Raw genomic sequence first — 16,420 nt, 5'->3', positions numbered from 1 at the left:
GTATTGATTTAATGAAATGAAATGGTGTCTAACGTTGTACTTTTAATATTGATTCCAATATAACATATTGATGATTCAGATTAAATTTTAATTATTAAAATCCTCATTTTCATCGAACAACACCTGCGATTCTCATAATAAAACATGGGTTATGATTTATCTGTATTAGCAGCAGACGGCGTCATTGTTCTCAATTCTGTTTTTTCTGGCGTTTAAATGGAAAACTGTTGCTGCGTATTGATTCCAACAGGTTGGTTTGTCGTCATGACATTGTCACGGTGCTCTTAACGCCATTATTCCAGCGGCTGCTTCAAGTTTTTGTTCAAGTAGTTTCCAGAAAATTTTTCCTTTTTTTTTAGAAACTTAATTTCATTGATATTGAAAATTTTGATTGAAATTTGACTGAAATTTTCAATATATTCTTATTTCATCATCTATTTTTGTACTGTTATAGCAAGAATGGCTAAATCCTTATAAAAATCTCCCATAATGTATCTTTAATGTCCCTGATTGGCATTTGAAAGTGGAATCTCTAAAAGGAATATTGCTCCAAAAATGGTTCAATTTCGTTCAATATATGTACAAAAATAATATAATGAATTGAAAATTTATTAATATTCGGCATCCTCAGGAGACGATCTATAGTCTTATGAGTTTCGATGAAATATTTTGAAGGGCCTCTTTGTGATCTGATTGCATCATCCAAGCTAGTAGAATATTTCATGTTGATGCTGAACAAAAATGTAGAACTATGGTATTAAAATGCTTTAGTATACCAATCAATTATGTTAACTTTGTATCCTGCCAAAGAAAAGCATCTAGTTTTTCAGATGGGGACAAAAAACTTAGCTCAGGTATATGCATTGGCATGCCTTGACAGTTGAAGTAAAGTTGTTGGCCAGGCAAAATTTACCTCATAGCACAGATACCTTATGGCATATGCCTGTCTGTAATAGCCTGCCTGTGGAATTCATTTCATTTCCTATAATTATGTGTGTTTGTTTGTTTTCTCCACAGATTATTATTCAGGTGGTAGAGGGGGGGTGGGGGTAGGTGGCCAAATGGTTAGCATGTGTGCGCTGTATCATAAGGTCTGTCATTGAGTCAACTGGTATGGTACTTTACAACAAAGAGTAGGGTCGCCTGTCCAACCTAGTGGGTTTTCTCGGGGTCCTCCTGTTTCCTCCCACTGCTAATGACCCCTACGCGCAAGAAAATTATTGAAATAAAAATGAACCTTGTGTTAGTCCCGAAATGACCTAGTTTGTGTTGAGTGGACGTTAAACCCCATTCATCTCTCTATTTATCTTTCAGGTACATATTATGTACCTAGTCTTCCAATAGACTTTCTTTTTCCTTTAGTGGACAACTTCTATACTTTTTCGGATAACATCTGTATATAAATAAATCAAATCTCAAATCCCTAAAGTCGATTGGGGAAATTAAATTAAGAAATACTCAGGAGAGTAAATATATTTGCACAGTTTTCATTTATTCAAGAGAAAAAAAAATTCCATCACCCATCGGAATCATTTTATTGATTTTCATGAGAGTTTAATGAATGAACGAGCCCGAAACAATAGACCTTTAAAAGACGTGGCATCAATTATTATTATTATTATTATTAGCTGATATTGATTCTGAGAACCATGACTCAATGTTGAGTCAAGCGCTGGTTGAATCATGACTATCATGGGTTTCGAAATCTTGTCCAATAATTACGAGCCACCTTTGACTGATCGCTGATTGGTGGGGATAATATTGAATGGTCAGTGTTGATGGTAGAAACCATGACTATACAATGACCTGTGAGGCGTATAATTGTGGATGAATGATATAAAAGATCGAGGATGACTGATGATTATCCCCATTTCATTTAGAACACTGGTCGTTACTGCCTACAATACGTTAATAGAGTTTCTTGCACTAACTACATGCTGGACGTGAGAGTGTGTGTGTGTGTATCTGTTATAACACTGAGTCGTCGTTTATCACTGTACATTCTATATCTTCACTGACTCGGATATCTTATACCCTAGCTTATATACTATGTAAGTTTTAACACTTATAACTCAACGGCTTTTAAAATTCAAATATATTAGTTCCTAGAAGTCGGCGCCACTGGTGCCACAGTCAAGAATCAGAATCGTTCTCTTGTCATTCAGTCGATACTGAATCAGAAACCGGATCCTAATTGTCTCAATTCCAAATTGTATTTTGATTTTCAATTCTGATTAACTTTGGCTGGAAATTTGTCAAGGGAGTGTTTTTTAGTGTGCGGAATAGAAGACAGTTCTGGCAGGAGTCCAGACCTCGGGGCGAAACATTTAGTTTATTTTGGGGATCGTAATCTTTATGCTTTAAGACTTGGCAAACGTTTTAAACCTCAAGTAGCTCGTGAAACATGTGGTTTGACGTTCAACTCTGTTTATATGGATTGTATCACGAACTGACTTTGTGATTGTGACTGTGAATTTCTTTTGTTTTTTATGCCGACATTGTTAACTTTTATAAAAGTTGTTTTTGTTCTCTGACTTGAAAAGCCGAAGAGTTTATTTTCTTTACTCCACATCTTCAAACTTCCGTTTGTTAACGAGTGGACTTGTATGGTGATTAGTCATTATGTTGTTTACGATGTTGAAAGTTCTGTAAAGAGGATGTTAAACTTATGATTATTTTCTTGTGTTTTCCAGCCGACCATATTTGGAACTATTGCGCACGATCAAAGTCCTTGTGAAGACAAAAGAAGGGTAAGTACTAGTAGATTTTTTTTTTCCGTTTAATTTAGGGAAAAAGGTAAACAGACATATAGTGTTGTCACGAGTGAGTTGGGGGGGGGGGGGGGCAAGGTGGTGTAGGGGGGATGAATGGCAAAAATTTAATACATGTTCTTTAAATCATAAGGTCTGTTTATATTTTTAGATAAAATGACTCCTGAATCCTGGGGTGGTTGGGTGGAACTTTAGAACATAAGGTCTGTCATTGAGTCAAGTGACGTTGCTTTAATCCCAGGCTTGTATGTGACAAGGAGTAGGGTTGCCTGTCAAACCTCGTGGGTTTTCTTTGGGTCCTCCAGTAAAATTGAACCCCATATGTTAGTCCTGCAAAGACCTAGTTTATGTCAGTGGACATTAACACCCCCTCCCCCCCTCTCCCCCCCCCCCCCCCCCCCGCCCAATTCCTCTCTCTCAGGTATTATTTAAAGAATAATCAAATATTATGTTTGACATTTAGAACATATAACAATAAACCATATGTTAGTCTCGAAATAATCTAGTTTATATTTAATGACAATCAAACCTCATTTTTCTCTCTATAATTATTTTTCTATTTTTGGTATTATGTAAACAATAATTAAATATTGTGATTGACATATGGAACATACATGAATTCAATAAAAAAAAAAAAATAATGACAAAAATCTATTGGTGTGGAACGGTTGAATTAATGTAGGACATGAAATATCCATTAATAACAAAATTTACTTGCTTTAATTGTATTGATCTATTGATCTGGCATTGTTTGATTTGTTCATTGGTTTTGTTTTATTTCTAATAATATTAACAGAATGACGTTAATTTGTTTGTACGGGTGATAGATCACATGGATATTATTTTATTAAAGGGGTTTTTACGTTTTGGTCAAAGTTAGTAAAGTGGGGCCTGATTTCAAGAAAAAAATATATTTTAAGTATTTTGAGAATGCAGTCTTTTCATTTGCCATTAGATAAACTTTGTGCTAGGATTTTAGTGTTTAGCCAATGAGCCATCCGTATTCTTAGAATATTTTGTTAAACCTAGAAAAAAATGTATAAAATGGAAGATGATCAAATCCTTGCTGCTCAAGAAATACCATGAACAGTTAAATGAAACCCTTCGAAAAATATAGTTGATCCCCTTTAATAGTTGATCTAGAAATACCAATTGTTAATCTCTACGAAGCAAAACCCCTAAAAAAAAAAATAATAGTTGAGCTCATTTAATTAAGGAGTGATTGAATGTGTTTGTGTTAATAGAAAAATAGTTGAGCCCCTTTAAGAAGTGATTGAATGTGTTTTTATGTGTTAATAGAAAAATAGTTGAGCCCCTTTAAGAATTGATCGAATGTGTTTATTGTGTGTTAATAGAAATGTGTTTTTGTTTGTTATGTAAAGACTAGTTGATAATCAATATGGTGGCCATACAAAACCTAACCACGATGATGATTGATGAATGGACAATAATTACCATTGATTTCCATTTTTTTAAATTTAACAATGGCTGCACTTTCCGCAGTACAGAATTTATAGCGAAAGGTTAAAGCTGAGAAGGGTGGGAAAGTTTCTATTTCCACGACCCGGTTAATATTAATAGAATAAAATATGTGCTTGTTTGTAAATGGCGTGTCTGCAACAACTGCTTCAAGCTGCACAATTAATTCAAAAATTCTAAAATTGAAAACTTCAAAAGCAACAATTGTTTATTCTACCTTTATGTAGAATTAAAATAACAAATATGCAATAAGCTTCAAAGGATTTAAATTTAGATTTGAGAAAATGAAACATTAAATGAATTAATTTCCCTTAGGTTGGAATATATTTAATGGAAATGTGATGATTTGACAGTGCAGCATTTTACAAGATAAATGCAAGGGGATACTCATGGTGATAGGTGCTGAAAAGCCTGAGAAGAAAGGAAAAATTGGGCAAAAAACTAATTGAATCTTAACATTAAAACTTGTCCGAAATGTTTACACCAATAGATTTGTTCATTACTACCAAGGAGTTCATCTAATCTTCACTGGTTATAAGGGTTGCTTCTCAACAAAATATATATTTGTGCTCTCTGCCCTGGAGGGGGGTTGAATGGCTGAATGGTTAGTGCGTGTACGTTGTATCATAAGGTCTGTTATTGAGTCAACTAGCATGGTTTCGATTCCCCGGTTGTATGTGACGAGAACTAAGGTCGCCTCTCCAAACTCATGGGTTTTCTCAGGGTCCTCCGTTTTTTCCCCACTGCTAAGCGAATTATTGAAATATAGTTGAACCATATGATAGTCCCAAAATGACCCAGTTTGTGTTGAGTAAACATTAAACCCCATCTCTCTCTCTCTCTTTCTCTCTCTCTCTCTCTCTCTCTCTCTGGAGAACACAACCCCGGAACAAATAAACAAACACAGTTAATTGGTGAGAAATGTCATTATTAAACGATGATGACTGCAGCATGGGTTCTGACAGTAATTACACATAATTAGATTGTATTAAAATATGTGCGTAATAAAACTAGCAAACAATTACCCGAAGCGCCTCATGCTTCTCAGGATCAGATAATTGTTGGACTGTATCAAAACTCTAAAACTAAAATTGAATTGACTTGGCCTTATAATATCAAAACATATTTCTGTTATTAGCTAGGCACACTATTCCAGACTAAAGGGCAATTACAAAAATGAAATGAAATAGGGTTTTAGGTTTGATTGTTCTGCTCCGACTGGGCTTATGAAGACGAGCGTATGCCATGCAGTGTGCTATGAGGGAAATTTTGCCCAGGCTGTGTCGCTTCGGACTACTCTTATTTCGATCCCCACTGTCCAAGGTTCTTTTACCTACGTTAAATATAAATACAGAAAATGACTGTTATTCTTCTGGCGCTTGAAGTGTTAAAAACATTTTGAGCAGTTGAGATATTTTTTTGGGGTGAGTAAACATTCCATAAACATGTTGTTAATGAATTTTATAAACGTAATAATATTTCACGGTATTGGTAGATTGGTAGATTCATATCTGGTGTAAATTAGTATCTCAGTGGGGAATCTTTCATCATTCTTTTAAATTGATCTTTAAATACTTTGTTTATGATATATTTGTAGTTTCAAATTTCAACCACTTTGACTGCAATATGGACAGTTTTAAGCAATAATTGTATTCCAATGAATTGTGACCTGTGTATGTTTATAGGTATATATAGGAGGGTTGGGTGGTCGAATGGTTAACACCTGCGTGTTGGATCAGAAGGTCTGTCATTGAGTCAAGTGGTGTGGTTTTCGATTCCCAGCCTGGAGCCGACATGAAGGGGTGTCATGCACTCCCACAACCACCTGAAGACATGGCCTCCCCTTTCAATTCCCTGCTTGTTCGTGACAAGTAGGGTTGCCTTTCCAACCTCGTGGGTTTTTTTCTCCATGTCCTCTGATTTCCTTCCACTGCTAAAGACCCCTACGCGTAAGCGATTTATTGAAATGAAATTGAACCATATGTTAGTCCCAAAATGACCTAGTTTATCAAGTTGACTTTAAACCCCACTCCTCTCTCTCTCTCTCTCTGTATAGGTATATAATTATTTATTACTGACCTTGATAAAGACTAGAGAAGCCTAGACGAAGTATTGTCACGCAGTAATAAGAGGTCATTGTATTCCATAAAAATTGGGGGTGGGGGGTGGGGTGGATGGCTGAATGGTTAGCACGTGCGCGCTGTATCATAAAAGTCTGTCAATGAGTCAACTGGCGTGGTTTCGATTCCCCGGTTGTGGGTTTTCTCCGGGACCTCCGTTTTCCTCCCACTGCTAAGACCCCTATGCGCAAACGAATTTTGGAAATAGAATTGAACCATATGTTAGTCCCAAAATTACCTAGTTGGTGTTGAGTGGACGTTAATCCCCATTTCTCTCTCCCTCTCTCTCTATAAAAATTGTGAACTGTGTATTACTGTAATCTAATTGTATTTTGGTTGCCAACTAACATAAAAGACTGGACCCTGTTGGATTTTATACATTGATAACAATATTACCTCTTTAAGAGCCAATCTCTTTGCTAATTAACATTTTGGAGAAAATGAAACCTTAAACCATGATTTATTTTGTATCCAATATAGCCACCTGTTAGATATAAAATAAAAAACCCACAGTCAATAAATATATATCTTGTGTTTATTTAGAACATTTCCAATAACATGGTTGCTGCATGCTCCAAATACGAATTCTAGCCAAACATTTATACAACTGGTTTAATAGAAATTAACTGATATATACATGTAGAAACACATTTAATACTACTGGCTCTAAAATTAATATAAATTAACCGATATATATGTAGAAACACATTTAATGCTACTGCCTCTAAAATTAATACAAATTAATTGATTATGTAGAAATCCATTTAATACTACTGGCTCTAAAATTAATAAAAATTAACTGATATATATGTAGAAACGCATTTAATACTACTGGCTCTAAAATTAATAAAGATTAACCGATATATATGTAGAAATCCATTTAATACTACTGGCTCTAAGGTTAATAAAAATTAACCGAGAGAAGAGCGTGAACTGTAACTTTAATGAAAGTTTAACGAGTTATAAGAAAGTGTGTTAGTGTTTATCTTATTTGCATTTAAAACTATTGGCTCTAAAATTAATAAAAATTAACCGAGAGAGGAGAGCGTGAACTGTAACTTTGATGAAAGTTTAACCGAGTTATAAGAAAGTGTGTTAGTGTTTATCTTATTGTAGGTTGCTATGATCCAGGAAGTCATATGTTTATTTCAGTTTTACATCAATAAACGAGCTATATTGTACCTGGTCCATTTCACGGAGAGTCAGTGTGACATTGGCTCACACTATAGGTCTAAATATTTCTTCATGATTTTCATGCCTAGTTTACTCTTTTGTGTGTCAGTGGTGTAAGACAGAGGCCGTGACAATGTAAAGCATCTAGTTGTCTGGATAGGAAAGAAAAAATAATATGCCTTGACAGTTTGAGCTTAGTTGTTTGGATGGGATAAAAAAATAAGAACCCCTGACGGTTTGTGCTTAACAAGAATTGATAAACATCAAAAAATATATTAAAAAAATAAAAACCATGATGCCTGACAAAATAATAACAGGTACAAGATGGATTGTGACTGACAAGCCAGAATTTGTGCGGTACACTGTCTGCACGTTAAAGATCCCCTGATAGTTTGTGCCTGACATTGTATGTTAAAGATCCCCTGATAGTTTGTGCCTGACATTGTACGTTAAAGATCCCCTGATAGTTTGTGCCTGACACTGTCTGCATGCACGGTAAAGATCCCCTGATAGTTTGTGTCTCACACTGTCTGCATGGTAAAGATCCCCTGATAGTTTGTGTCTGAAAGTATTATAAATATCAAAATACTGGAAAAAAAACCCCAAGAAATCTGACAAAATTTCCAGGCGTGGTGCTGTAGTATTTTTCTATCTTGATTGATTTCCCACATAGCAAAGCGTATGCCCGTCTTCATTCCAGAATAGTGGGATATTAATCCCCAATTCATTTCTTTCTCAATTAAAACAATCCCTTTTATCAGAAAAAGTAGGAATGCAGAACAGGTTTCTCAAGCACTGAACTAACTCAATGCCTATATATGTTAATCCCCAATTCATTTCTATCTTTCGGAGCATTTCATTTCTATCTTGATTTTAAAAAATTTCTTTTATCAGAAAAATTCAGAATGCATAGCAGATTTCTCAAACACTTAAATAACTCAACACCTATGTTAATCCCCAATTCATTTCTATTTTGGTTTCAAAAATCCCTTTTATCAGAAAAAGTAGCAATGCAGAGCAATTTTCTCAAGCACTGAAGTACCTCAACTAGCTGTGATCTTCTCGTGATATCAGTATTCCTGAAACAAAAATATGTAATATTCATGTTTCTTGCTAATAAATCATCTTATCTCACCATTACACATGCACTGTACAGTTTACTGTTACACTCAAGTTCAAATTATCTTTATACATATACATAAAACACTTTTAATTATCCGAGGTCAGAAGAACAGCATTTACGTCATAACCAACAAATTTTTGAAATATAAAACCTCTTTTAGTGAAATAAAAAGTATTATTTTTTTTTTAAAATGAAAGGTGTTGAAATGTTTATTTGGGTGGATTCAGGTATGGTGTTCTGTTATTTATGTCTTAACTAACAATTTTTTTAAATATAGTGAAATAAAACGTATCATTTTTTTTTTTAAAATGAAAGGTATTGAAATGTTTATTTGGGTGGGTTCGAGTATGGTGTTCTGTTATTTATGTCCTAAACAACAATTTTTTTGAATATTGAGCCTAGTTGGATAATTCTTACAGTGAAATAAAAAGTGATATTATTTTTTTTAAAGATACATTATGCAAGAATAGATAAATAGATGGTTGTTCTTAATATAATAGTTCAAAAATAGATAATAAAAATGAATATATTTAAAATTTCATTTAAATTACTTTATTCTAATAAAAGTTATGAGTCTTTGAAGGTTTGATGATATTGTCTTGATTGTCAAGTACCATTGCTAACATGATTAACAAAGTCTCAATTATCCATTTTTAAATCAGATTATTAAATAGCGATTATGTTTTAATCTGTTAAAAATCAGGACCTTCCAATGATCTAGAGAATTGATTATGGGCTTGTCATGTAAATAAATGTCTAAATAATAATTTATATAGCATTTGAAGCCAAAAGAACGAACTACAATAGGCAGATTTAGCTCTTACATAACACATCTTTAAAAGAGAAAGATATTGAAATGTTTATTTGATGTTGGGAGGATTCGAGCATGGTGTTCTGTCTTATCTAGATAACTCTCACAAGTTAAATAAACAGACCGTCTTTATATAACATGGCTGATGATGACCTAACAGGATGCACAGTCAGTCCGTATGCTGCCATTTTGATGCCAATCTTCCTGGGGTTCAAATCAAACAGTCTCCTGGCTGAAAACAAATAATTGTTTCATTGTATTTGTATTCTTGATATTATTTCAAGACATGGGAATTGTTGAGTTATTTTATTAGAATACAGAAATAGATAAAATAAAATTTTGGTTAAATATTTGCCAAAAAACATTTATGAATTAGAACTGTAGTGTGTCAAATGAAATCAAATGGGGTTTAATTTCCTACTGTTTTGCTCCGACTGGGATAATGAAGATGGGCAGATTATTAAAAAAAACTGTAGTGCGTAATTGCAAGCATATGTTTACTTCAATTACTGGAAACCAGAACTCTCCGCCATAATTATCTGTTGATTTTTTTGTCCCATTTGAAAGACTAGTTTGTGTTGTTCAGCCAACACCAGTATTGAACCTGGGACCTCTCTGACCAAAGGGTTTAATGCATGTGTTTTAGATCATTAGGTCTGTCATTGAGTCACGTTATGTGGTTTTGATTCTGCGCTTGTACATGACAAGGAGTAGGGTCGCCTGTCCAACCTCTATGGCCTCAAGTTTTCTCCCACTGCTATAGACCCAAGCAAGTTATTGATATAAAATTGAACCACACTCTCTCTCTCTCTCTCTCTCTCTCTCCCTCTCTCTCTCTCTCTCTCTCTAGTTTAGTGAGCCAGTCTCTTGTTTGTTGTCATAGATACATGTTGGTATATTATGACTGGTATAGTACAGGTTAAACTACATCTGTTAATATACCATTTGTTTCTACCCCCCCTCCCAGTAGAATTCACCTTCAACAAATAGGTCACTTTCTTTGTATATAAACAAACAACTCTGATCCTATTGCCACTGTGACTCAGTGGGTAAAATGCTGGCTCACCGACTAGGAGGGCGGCGCTTGGATCCCGGTGTTGGTCGAGTAAGTTCCAGGATAGGGTTGCTTATACTTGTCAGTGGTGCAGGATGGAGGGCCTGGGATCTGGATGGGATGAAAAACCGAGGTCCCGTCTACAGTTTCTTCCCACTGCTAAAAACCCCTATACACTCAAACGAATCAATGAAATAAAATTGAACCGTATGTTAGTCCCGAAATGACTAACTGTGAAATAGGTATAGGTATGGTGTGATCTGTATGTTTTTTTTTGCCGTATATACATCATTTCTTTGTATACATACCAGCAACTTCATTCATTCATTCATTCATTCATTCATTCACTTGATTATCTTTATGATACAGAAATAAGTTAATGACTTTATCAAAGATCAAAAAAATAAATTTGGAAATGTCTCAAGATTGTTTTAGAATCACCGAGCCTATTTCAAAACATCCTGTAGTAAACAATTTAACAAAATTTGGGTGTTTCTCCCAATGTACGATGATATATTATTAGCATATGTTATTGTGTTTTTGACATTTTCAGTATGTCGACAATCTGTCTGTGGTATGTGTAAAAGTTACTACTACAGTTATTCCATGTCTGTTTACTGTAAAAAAAAAAAAAAAAAATGAAAGTAGCAGTTGTGTTTATTTTTAGTATGCATGTGATAATTAGCCAAAAACAATGGAGGATTGGTATATTTATTTTCTAAAATAGCAGAAGACAATATTTATCATAATTATCAGTAATTGTTGTTTATTTCTAAGTCAGATTAATTGTGCTGATAGACATTTTGGTGCCTGGATTGTACGGGATTTACTTTGAGACTAACATCTGGTTGTTTTTGATGCAGACATTAGCAAGTAAAAGTGTTGTTAAGATGGGATGAAAAACCGAAGTGCTTTCTTTACCATCATGTGCACTTTAAAGAACATAAATGAAATAAGCGAGCCAAATTCTTCTCATAGCATTTCACATAGCACTTTTTTTTTATCCATTTACTTAATTCCCATTAGGCCTATCTTCAACACTGCCTACTTATAAAAAAAAACAAAACAAAAGCTAAAAGCTGTTCTTGTCAAAAAAAACCCATAAATTATTTTAATGTTGTTTTGGTGAGATGTCTAACATTAAATATTCCAGTCAGAGAATGTCCCATTTGGCAGTTAGTCTAACAAATCTGTTTTCAGGAATGGCATGGGATAATAGTTATTGAGTTTGTCTCTTAGTAGTTGAGTATTGTATTTTTCAATTTATTTTTAGTGACCTTCATTAATAGATAATCACAAATTACATGAGAATGTCCCATTTGGCAGTAAGCTAGTGTACACCGACTTTGTTTTCAGGAATGGTGGGATGAATAATAATTATTGAGTTTGATTTTGAGTAAATGTTTTCTGAATTTTGGTGACATTGAAAAATACAAAGGAAATTAAAGCTGACTGGGATCACAGAAGGATGGGAGTAAGGAGCCCTTCCTGTTTTGTAAATGGGGGTGGGGGGTGGATGGCTGAATGGTTAGCGTGTGCGGCTGTATCATAAGGTGTCATTGAGTCAACTGGCGTGGTTTTGATTCCCCAGTTGTACATGACAAGGAGTAGAGTTGCCTGTCCAACCTCGTGGGTTTTTTCCGGGTCCTCCGGTTTCCTCCCACTGCTAAAGACTCCTATGCTTAAGCGAATTATTGAAATAAAATTAAACCATACGTTAGTCATGAAATGACTTAGTTTGTGTCGAGTGGACGTTAAACCCCAATTCTCTCTCTCTCTGTTTTGTAAATGAAAATTGATAAAATTTGAGAAAACGTGTTTCAGATTTTGTCTAGGGTAATCATATTGGAAAGATAGCTGTGAACATTATCAAAATGTCCAGATTTTTAGAAAATCTATGAATAATTTTTGAAAGGAATGTGTAATTTTGTGAGAACATGCCATGAACAACAATATTTTGTGACAACATGTTATAAACAACAATATTTTGGAGACCGTTTTATTCATGTGAACCGATTCCCAGCTTCATTCAGTAATTAATAAAGAACTGATTGATAGATTTAACGACCTCTTGTTAATTTGTGGTCCCGGCTTGTTGAGTAGGTCTTTCCTCTCTCACAGGAAAGATGTCCTTTTAATCGGTGGTCTGTATCCTGTCTATGTCAAGGACATTATGGTAGCCTACTATGTAATATTAAATAACCCAATATGAAGTGTTATGTACACTAATGGAGATTATGTTATGATTATGTGTACACTACTTTCAACGGCAGACTCCGGAGGATTTATTCTGCTGTAACTATTAATTGAAATTTTAATGGTAAGCTTAATTAATGACCATCGTATTGAAGATCTTTTTCTGTTTTCAAATGTTATATAAATTATGATTTAGACACCTATTCAAATGACAAGCCTATAATCAACTCTCTAGAACATCGAATGGTTGAAATATTAAGTGGATTAGATAATGTCTGAGATATCTTTGATAAAATAGAAAATCAAGACTCTGTGTATTATAGCAACAATGATACTTGACAATCAAGACTGTGTTTATTATCGCAGCAATGGTACATGACAATCAAGACTCTGTGTATTATAGCAACAATGGTACTTGAAAATCAAGACTGTGTTTATTATCGCAGCAATGGTACATGACAATCAAGACTCTGTGTATTATAGCAACAATGATACTTGACAATCAAGACTGTGTTTATTATCACAGCAATGGTACTTGACAATCAAGATTATTTATGCTATTTCTTACATAATGCATAAGCTTAAATACAAAAGTAAAGTGACTGACCGTGAGGTCCTGGGTTCGATCCCTGTATAGGTCGAGAAATTTCCTAAGAGAGAAATGGGGTTTAAGACCCATTTGAAAAAAAAGTAGAGCCTTTTGGGCTAACATAATTGTTTTTTAATAATTCGCTGGTGCATAGGATATAGAACAGAAATTTATATGGAAAACAATCACTGGGTTTATTTCACACTACGTTTCAACAAGTTCCTCTTGTCGTTCTCAAGTAAGTAATGCATAGGAGAAACTCCACAAAATTGGGAGATACCACAGTTTAAAGCTGTAAAAGTATAATAACGTAAAATGAAGACATTATGAACAGATGTAAAGATAGTTTGAAATGCACCTGCTTTAATTAATTGTATCATTTACAGAATATTAACAGAAATACATGTTTATTACATTCTCAAAAACCCTCCTAATGAGATAAACAATTTTCAGAAGCATGATAGTATTATATAGACGGCTTTCCTAAGTTTATTAACTGCAAACTTTCAATAAGAGTATAATGATTTCTCTAAATGCATTTTAAAGCACAGAAAATCGAAGTTGCAGATGAATTTGTTTAGTGTTTTAAGTCCAATCTTTATTACATAAACTTGTCTAAATCACATTAGAATGTATCACCTGTGTCGATTGAAATTTAAAAGTTACTAATGTGATGTACAGCTGTAGGCTCGGTTCTTACTTTAAAGGGGAATGTCCCATATTTCACAAGACCCTGAAAAAAGGGTTTTAAGATTTTTGGCCAACCCCTTATGGGAATTGTAAGTTTGTATTTCCAAGAGAAAAAGTATCCCATATCTTTAGGATAATTGCCTTGTATCCCAGGCCCTACAGGATCAATTTTTTTAAGAATATTCTACCCTGAATTATTTGCTAAGATAAACTGGGACAGCTCCTTTAACAATTAAAACTTTTCAATTTGTACGCTTCATGAAAAGTATTTAAAATGAAATAGCCTATAGAGGGTTTTTTTCACTGAAATTCTGATCAGCCATTCGGAAAATAACTTTATTATGACAATTAGCTAGAGATATCTTGTGTATTTTTTGAGTAGTTGAAATGAAATGTCTATCATATGTCTATCATTATTAGAATATGAAGAAAAACCCCAAAATAGAAATTATGTTTTTATGACTAAACCACAAAACTTTCAAATGTGTCTGAGTATAGTCTCCTCTGATACAAAGGAAGAAACAAACATGGTTTTGCTGTCATTCAAATTTGTAGAGTGGGGTTTATGGCCGAATGGTTAGCATGTGTGCGCTGTTTCATGAGGTTTGCCATTGAGTCAACTGGCGTGGTTTTGATTTCCCGGTTGTATGTGACAAGGAATAGAGTCGCCTGTCCAACCTCATGGGTTTTCTTTGGGTCCTCTGGTTTCCTCCCACTGCTAAAAACCCTTATGCGCAAGCGAATTATGGAAATAAAATTAAACCATGTGTTAGTCCCCAAATGACCTAGTTTGTGTCAAGTGGACGTTAAAACCCATTAAGCTTTCTTTTTAAATTTGTGGATCCGCGTTTTATTGAATCCTGTGTTTTCTTGTTTTGTTTTTACGACCACCACAAAACTTCTGTAGGCATTATCAGAAATAAAATGAAGTTTAACGTCCTACTGTTCTGCTCCTAACCTGGGCTAATGAAGACGGGCATACGCCATACAGTGTGCTATGAGGGAAATTTTGCCCGGACAGCGGCACTACGGCCTACTCTTATATCGAATTCCAACTGCCAAGGGATCTTTTACGTGCACGCCAATGTGTACACGGGACCTCGGTTTTTCGTCCCATCCGAACGACTAGACAGCTTTCCTTGTCAGCCCCTCCGTCCTGCATCACTGACAAGGGAGAACCACGCCGGAAAATCTGGATGAACTTTCTCGGCCAATGCAGGGATCGAACAGGCATTATCAGATTACGCCCACTGATAAATGGAAGCACAAAGATGACTTTTCTTTCGCTAATAACAAAAGCTGTTTCTTTTCATGTCAATACACAATCTTTCTTCTGGTACCAGATGTCCACATACCCTATTCTCTGATCTCTGCACATCATAATTCTAACAACTTTGAACCAAAAGGAGATATGCCTCTTAGATTTTTATCAAAGAAATACTTTCATATTTTTATGCAGCACAAAGAATCGACAGTCAGATTACTATATTGGCAAAATTACCGTCTTGGTTAAATTACCATCTCAGAGAATATTATACTTAAACTGCTCTCCTTTTCATCAAAATTACCAATAAAAATATCATTCTTGTTAGGATCTTAGAAAATATGGTTAAAAGTACTGCAAATTTCTAATTATTAAATTGGTTGACTACCAAAATAATGTTTGGGGTTTTTTTTGCAGTAAGTGACGTTATACAGAGAAAAACAAAGGACATTATTCAAGAATATTACAATACCAGAGCTATAAACTGTTGGAATTACTAATTTAATAAACACATATTCAACAATTAATATGATTAATGACGATAAATTATTCTGAGAATTATTACCACTGTAATCCATAGTTTACAGTAGTGACAATATAGATATATAAATAATTAATGTTATAAATTGTTTAATGGTCGAGAGCAAGACCTCTTGTTGTTACAATATATTACGCAATGTCTTTAGCTCGAGACCATTAAACAACTTAAAATACAGACACTCCGCACTTGCTTTTACAGTGAAATATGTCACGTGAGTCCAATATTTCATCTAGTTTAGATAATGTACGATTGGCAAGTTGCCCTTACATTATTAGAAATAATGGTACGCCAACATCAAAGGATGACGTCACATCTGTATTTTAAAGATATATAAATAAAAGACATTTATCCAGAAGAATAATCGTACCAGGGCTTATAAACTGTTAGAATTTCTAAGCTACTAAACATATTCAACAATTAGTATGAATAAAAACTGGTTTATGACGACCCACTTATTCTGATTAGCATAGACTTATCACCACTTTAGTTAGATTATTGGGACAAATAAACATAGCAATTAGCAACCATGAATTAGAAAAGTCTGATTTGGCACTCTGACTGGATTTTCAGCTAATTCCAGGATGAGAGCATGATACCAAGTCAAATATT

The 16,420-nt window shown here is 34.3% G+C and overlaps 1 protein-coding gene across 3 annotated transcripts in view; it reads left to right on the top strand.

Annotated features, from left to right (window-relative positions):
• LOC126812008 (ras-GEF domain-containing family member 1B) overlaps nucleotides 1-16,420 on the top strand; it is a 187,900-nt gene that overhangs the window by 136,377 nt on the left and 35,103 nt on the right. For all 3 annotated transcript variants that reach the window (XM_050538108.2, XM_050538109.2, XM_050538111.2), the window contains one exon: nucleotides 2,694-2,750. In XM_050538108.2, coding sequence (XP_050394065.2) covers nucleotides 2,694-2,750 — 57 coding nt within the window. The remainder of the gene's footprint in view (nucleotides 1-2,693; nucleotides 2,751-16,420) is intronic.

The sequence above is a fragment of the Patella vulgata genome, chromosome 2, assembly GCF_932274485.2.
Source record: "Patella vulgata chromosome 2, xgPatVulg1.2, whole genome shotgun sequence".
Classification (NCBI taxonomy): domain Eukaryota; kingdom Metazoa; phylum Mollusca; class Gastropoda; family Patellidae; genus Patella; species Patella vulgata.
The sequence above is the reverse complement of the archived record's forward strand: the minus strand, read 5'-3'. Positions and strand labels throughout refer to the sequence as shown.